Below are 7334 nucleotides of genomic sequence, written 5' to 3'. Positions count from 1 at the left end.
TTTGGTACGGTCGTTTGTACGTCCGCCTATCCACATTTCTCCTCTTCGTCATCCAATCCAATATATTGTTGGGAGCTTGGGCCATCGTTTCTTCAACTTTTTGGTGGGGTTTTTGAGCTCATTGAGGACGAGTTGCCACTTCGGTTTTCATTCAATTTCAATAAGCAATTGGGACAAAAGTGAATGGCTTGCCCTCAATTTGGTTGTACAAAGCGTCCGCCAACCGTAACTAGCAAAACAAGAATCACTCAAAACAATGCAACAATGAAGCTAGCAATACAAATGATGACAATGTGAAGCAATTCAAACTTACATGTCTTTTTTTTAAAAAACCACCCATATATTAATTAATTAACACAGATGTTCATACTTACATGTCTTGACTCCCATGCCACTTTGGTTCTGGTCAACCACTTGTGAATGAAACTGCAAAACTTGTTGATGCTTTCTTGGATGGTGAACCATCTATGTCGGAGAAAGCCTAACTGCGGATGGTATGGATTGGGTGAGGCCCCACATAGTTCTTGTGTTCATGGTAGTGTTTGTGGGTCTTTTGCCAATATTTAACGCCTTTTGCTCGGTTTCATAAATTGAATCCATGCTTGTGGTCAACCAAGCTTCACACAACAGAACATCCTCATGCCTTTGGTACCTTTTTTTTAGTGTACGGTATCTGCCCAACATCAAACATAAGGAAATTGATATCACCCAAGTCATAAGGCATAGGCTCTTGACCATATTTATCACACTCATCATGTATGCGTCCTATAATATGCATCACGATGGAACTACCATCCCTAAGTTGATCCAATGGTATGTGCAACAAACGAAACAACCGATACTATGGCGTATGAGGGGGGGGATGTATCCTGTCTTGGTCGTCCATTTCATCAAACAACACATGGGCATAGCTGGCATCGACGTTTCCTGACGTTGTACACTGCCTTTTGGAGTTGCGATGAGTCGTACACCATGTCAGTGGCAGCATCCTCTTCCGTCCAGTCATCCAGATGACCAACCGCTAGTAGGCCGAAGCGAAGTCATGCATGGCCAACAGCTTGTTCCTTCTCGTGTTCACGACGGATGGCGCGAAGCCGGTCGCCAGACCGTACACGCCCAAGTTCATGTCACTGGCCTTCTCCGCAGCTCCACATACACGTTGTCGGGCGCGCTGATCCCTCCGTGTGACTCCTCCTCAAGAGACGACGGTCGGGACCCCATGGATTATGTCAAGTCCATGGCACCGGTGGGGTACAAGTTACTCGGTGTCTGACATTGAGGACAGCGGATGAGGACGGCGGCGCGGACTAGGGAGCAAGGGCAGGGGAGGGTGACGATTTGGACACGAGAAAGGAAGACGGACACCTGAAAGGACGGTCAATTTGGAGTAGGTCCTGTGCGTCCCCAAGTCCGCCACATAGCGCCTAGGTCTGGGTGGATGATGATTTTGTGACCAGACAATGACATGTTCCGGGAGGGTTCGAGGGTTTGGTTGTAGATGCTCTTAGACTAAACAGCATCCACATCCAAAGCAAAAACACTCACAAATTATACCTCTTATTTTTTTTCGCTGCAATTTCCTGGAGACAAGAAATGCAGGTTTTCCTATCTAAATTTCGGAAAACTCTCAAGCAGGAACTTATCGCCGACACTTTGGTTTCACTACCAGAAATTGCACATTTCAAGTTTCGCCTAGAGACTCTTTTATTTTTGATAATTCAGTTATATGCTCATATGATTGCTGCGCTTGGAACACTTCCGCCAACTTTTCAGCTGAATAACAGGCGAGGTTTTTGTTTCTGCTTAGCATGTTTCTTCAACATGCATGACTCCGGTACATCCACCAAACAAGCATAATAACAGTCACGTCTAACACAAATGCGATACATTTCCTGGGTACATGCCACATCCTTCAGACTGTGCAACGGCATTCAGGGTAACTGGGCAAGAGTCGGAACCAGAGCTCCACATAGCAGACCTTACTTGCACCTTGGGAAATGGGTGTTATCAACATAGCCTCCCGACATCGCCGTTTGAACATTTCTCTGGAACTTCTGTGGGTTGTCTCGGAGGACGGCCGCGGCTTCATGATTCAAGGGGTCCTCGTCATTGGGTTGCTGCAGAAAAGAAGTAAGAAGATGGTTAATGGCCAAGCAGGAGTACATGATAATACTGCTCAAAAATAAAAAGGAGTACATGATAATACAGAAGACAAACAGTGACTTGTCTTCCCTCGAGATAAATACATGCAACTCAGGCATTTTACATTTTGAATGGAAAATCAGCAGGTGGAACAGTTTTGAATATGATACTTACTGAGAAAAGAAGGTTTAAGCCATATATTATGGTGTTGATGTTCAAGACAGGCTTCCAGTCTTCACGCAGAATGTTCAGGCAGACATTTCCTTCTAGGTCAATATTAGGATGGTAAACCTGAAAGTTACTACATTAGCAATAACCAACTTATGCTGATGATTGACAGGAGTCAGATTGTGTTACCTTGGTCTTGCACTTGACCTTCGGAGCCTCGTGAGGGTAGGAAGGAGATACTTGGAAGGTGAAAGTAAATGTCCCACCTCTAAGAAAGAAGACATATTATGGATATCAGAATAATTGAATAATGCTGTTCCAACGAACTGATAAGGTGCACAATAGTGTACAAAAACAACAATTCTTTGTCAATTATTTAGGGGCCAACAAAAATGGAGTTTTCTCCTTATTAAGAATCAATGTTGTACTGAAAAGATGAGATACAATGCCCAAGGAGGAGAAACATGGATGAGTGTAACTGATGAAAACTATAAAGAAACTAATGTGACAATAGCCGACAACTACTCATATTTCTATTGAAGTTCTATAGGAAAATTCTTCATCATGCTATGTCCAGACATATTTGAAGGAATGTGATGTAACAGTGCAATATTTTTAAGTAAGTCGAATGTCCAGTCAAAGATTAAACGATTCAAAATCAAAATTAACTAATAAACATGACTAAACATTGAAAAGAAGAGTAGACTTAAAAGAAGCATCTATAAGATACTTACACGTAGTATCCTTCATCAGGTCGTAGAGTGGCTTCAAAGTTCATGAGATCATCCTTTCCATTTGGAAAGGAAATTTTAGTTGTCTTTGGAAGGTTAAGTTCAGCAATATCTGCAAGTTAAAATGAAAACTGTCACCAAGATCCATGCTCTGAAAACTATCCAAATAGAAACAAACTAATATTCATCATGTGCATACTGCATAAATCTGGAAGACAAGAATAGATAGGTGGCTGTTAAAATTTTAGACGACATTTAGATTGACAACACATGTTTGAACAATAGAAGAATCTATCACTGTTCAACTTTTAGTATGGTAGGATTTCGTGAATCCTCATAATTCATGAAATATCTAACAGTTTTGCTAAAGCACATCTAGATGTGCCCTAAGTATTGCACATCTAAGTCCTATGTCATTGATTTTACACGGAGATTCGTGCAGATGTTTTTCTTTTTCTTTTCTTTTTCATTGTTATGCTTGATTGAGTCACCTAGATGTGCAATAGCTAGGGCACATCTAGATGTGCCCTTTCTAACTTAAGTTGGAATAGTGAATTCGGGATTCAACCCTGTATATCAGATATCTAGGCGTTCATTACTATATATATATATAACTATCAGAGTCATCAACATAGTTGTCCTGGTGACAACTATATGAAACCAATGTCATCCACAACAGCAGCTAATGACTATACCCAATGTGCAAAGACCAAAAGGGAGATAGATGAGCCACTACTATCATTCAGCATACTACCCCATACTCAGCGTACTGCCTCACTCAAGCCAGCCCTCATACCTAGTAACCACTGCCAGTCTGCCGCCACCCTCCCGTGCCCTAGTCCCCTACGACACCCTACTTCCACCATGTTGGCACCTCATCCTTTCCTCCACATCCCTCTCATGCCCCATCTCCCTCCACCCTGCTTCTGCTGCTGCTCTGCCTCATCCTCAAGCTGAGGTAAGGGCATCGAGACGAGGCTGACTACAACTTTATGAGTAAGGCAACTCTGTCATAAACAAATCCAGCGGCAAAGAAAACATGGTGGTTCAGCACCCCCCTACTCTCATGTTTCACACCACTGGGTCAGTTTATATCTTTCCAGGCCAGGCAAGGGGCCAATGGCGTTCCTCCTCTGAACCAGAATGGCTAGGTAGCACGTCTGTGTTGACTGGGCAACAGTGTGAGAACTATTTCCATCATGCAAGTCAAACAAAACAAAAACAAACAGATCGTAATCATTGGTATACAGATTACCCAATTTGTCACACACATGAAGCATGGCCCATGCAAAAGTTGGTCATAACCAGTACAAGTCAGCCAATATGGTTAGCAGTAAAGACTACTCCCTCCGTCGCACATTATTTGAAGTTCTAGCTTTGTCTCAAGTCAAACTTATCTATATTTCATCAAGTCTATAAAAAGTGCTAATATCTGCCGCATCAAATATATATAGTACAAAAATACATTTTATGATGAATCTAATGAAGCTAATTTGGTGTTGTGGATGTTGATATATTTCTTAGATTTGGTCAAAGTTGGAGAAATTTGACTTAGCACAAAGCTCAAACTTCAAATAAGTTGGAACGGAGGGAGTAAATAGCAAGGTACACAACATATACGCTAGTAACTAAACCGACACAACCCCTATTTAGTCTTTTTCACAAGCGAATTAATTTTTATTACATAAGTGTCATGCATATGATTTCCACAAAATATAAATGCAACAAATTGGTTAACTAATATACTTAGGAGCAATAGTTCATTTGCCTAACAAATGAAAAACAAAAAGAACGGCATACTGGGGAACAAGATTGCAAGATCAGCTTAGCCCTAATCAATACACATTGTACAATGTACATCATGTCAGTGTGGCTCTGTTCAGCGCTGTGGTGGATTATGGTGATCTTGTTTGATTGACCCTTGGCTAGTTGGTTTGTTTTATCTCAGGTATTAAGTTGCAATTTGATATACTTTGGTTGTACAAGAACATATGAGATGAAACGTGACAGGGCACCATTGAACAACAGAAACTATTCAGATTAATCTGATCAATCAAACATAGCAATACACTCTTCACAGCAGCTTGAAAAATAAGCACAAAAGCGGCAGACTCAATCAATATCAAGTGAGACACCTGGCTGAAAGTAACATAACATAACCCTAACATCAAATCCCTTCCGGCGAAACAAACCTTTATGGAGACGTAATTCCCCAGGACTTTGCTTCTTGACGGGAGGCCCCCCTTTCGAGTTGGCTGCCTCTTCGTTCTTCTGCCCCTTGATCTTGAAAAGGTTTATCATCTTTGCTCCTTGTGCACGGGGCCCTTAGGTGGGGCGGATCCGTGCGGATCGGGACGAGGAACGGCGCTACAGGGGAGCCCTTCCTTCGTTCTGCGGCTGCAGAGAGAGATGCGTCAGAGAGATTGAATTGCTGACGAGGAACAGCGCTGCACGGGGACCGCGCCGCTCCGGTCGTTCTGCCAGCGCCCGCACCGCTCCGGTCGCCGTTCACTCTTGCTGCGGAGAGAGAGAGAGAGAGAGAGAGAGAGAGAGAGAGAGCACCTGTCCAGCCGCCGCCCGATGTCCTGTCGCCGCCGCCGATGCGACGAGAGGGGGAAAAGATTGGGGTTTCGGGAGTACGCGAAAAAACGCTATTACGGATCGAATACGCAGCCTCGTCAGCCTGAACACTCTACTTTATAACGCGAATATGTTCGGATCTTTTAGAAAACCTAAACTTTATTGTCCCCGGACCGGACTCTACACGCATATATAGCCACATTATCACAAAATTCTATAAACTTGAATGTAAAAGCCGAACATGTCACAAATTCTATGGCCACATTTATTTTATTTCTTAACACAGTATAATCACATATGCTCATATGCATGCATATATACGGGCACGTATGAAGACACAAACGCACTAGACCTATGAGCATCTTCGAGATACTGACCCGATATAATATTTTGAGATTGATGAAGTCACCACAGATGTCTTCGACGAAAACATCTTCTCTCACTAAATGAATATCTCCAGGAAAGCCTGCAATAAATGCAGAAAATGCAAGCACCACTTCAAGCCTAAGACTTGAATCATAGTGTGCTGGTTGCACCACAAGAAACCTATCCATCTCAGATGGGCTTAGTTTGCGTACAGAGCTTTATTCAACAAAGGCATTCCTACAACAATTAGCCAATAGATTGGTCATTAGGAAGCTAGGAGTTTTATCAAGCCGGCTCTCGGTCACGTACAATGTGCAAGCGCACTTAGCACAAAGATAAGACAGGATATTAGCTGACATTTTTACATGTTGAATGGTACATCTCCAACGTATTTATAATTTTTAATTGTTTCATTTTATTATATTATCAATTTTGGATGTTTTATATGCATTTTAATGCTATTTTATATATTTTTGGGAACTAACCTATTAACCCAATGCCTAGTGCCAATTGATGTTTTCTGCTTGTTTTTTGATTTTCAGAAAATCAGTACCAAACAGAGCCCAAACGCTACGAAACTTTTTGATGATTTTTTTTCTGAACATATGAAACCCTAGGAGCTTCTGCAAGGGACCAGAGTGTTGGAAATATGACCTAGAGGCAATAATAAAGTGATTATTATTATATTTCGTTAATCATGATAAAGGTTTATTATTCATGCTAGAATTGTATTGACCGGAAACTTAAATACATGTGTGGATACATAAACAAATAGAGTGTCCTTAGTTTTTTCTAGAATATGCACGAGAGTGCATATCATCTATTAAAGAAGGAATAGGGTTAAAGAAACCCTCCGCAAGTAGTGTTACATGTGATTACAAGCAAGCACTACTCTACCCGGCCATGGCCGGCTTTACAAGCCCTACCCTACTCTCATATTAATCCACCTATGTAGCTCCACTAAGACATGGTCAAGGTCGTCCTTGATGAGCCTTGCATGCTTCTAGTTTGTGCGTTCAAGGTGTACTGTCTCGATGACCCGATGTACGGAGGGCGTTGCACCGTCGAATACAATGTCGTTTCAGTGTTTCCATAGGGTCCAAAGCCCCAGCTTGAGGATCGTTTTGTTATCCTTGTCCGAGAGTCAACTTTTTGTCCTCCTGGTGCACCACTCGGTCAGGGTGTCGTGCTGCGTGGGCACACTTGAGGGTGACTCCAATGCCATGCCCAGCACCGTCCACATTTGCTTGGGGAACATGCACTGGAGAAGTAGGTGGTTTATCGTCTCATCATGCTGCTCGCAAAACGGGCACTTGTCCTGGTGGGGGAGACCTCTTCGTGCTAGAT

General features: G+C 42.5%; 1 protein-coding gene across 1 annotated transcript; it reads right to left on the bottom strand.

The window, feature by feature from the left end:
- Positions 1–1766: 1766 nt before the first annotated feature.
- Positions 1767–5763, bottom strand: LOC125509118 (NEDD8-conjugating enzyme Ubc12-like). Its single transcript, XM_048674004.1, has 6 exons — positions 5604–5763; positions 5234–5438; positions 3045–3153; positions 2500–2578; positions 2317–2433; positions 1767–2117 (listed from the first exon to the last, which is right to left on the bottom strand). The coding sequence occupies exons 2-6, from the start codon at positions 5340–5342 to the stop codon at positions 1980–1982; spliced, it is 552 nt and encodes a 183-aa protein (XP_048529961.1). The 5' UTR covers positions 5343–5438; positions 5604–5763; the 3' UTR covers positions 1767–1979.
- Positions 5764–7334: the final 1571 nt, after the last annotated feature.

The sequence above is a fragment of the Triticum urartu genome, chromosome 5 (genome assembly GCF_003073215.2).
Source record: "Triticum urartu cultivar G1812 chromosome 5, Tu2.1, whole genome shotgun sequence".
Taxonomy (NCBI): domain Eukaryota; kingdom Viridiplantae; phylum Streptophyta; class Magnoliopsida; order Poales; family Poaceae; genus Triticum; species Triticum urartu.
This window is presented reverse-complemented; position numbering and strand designations above follow the sequence as displayed.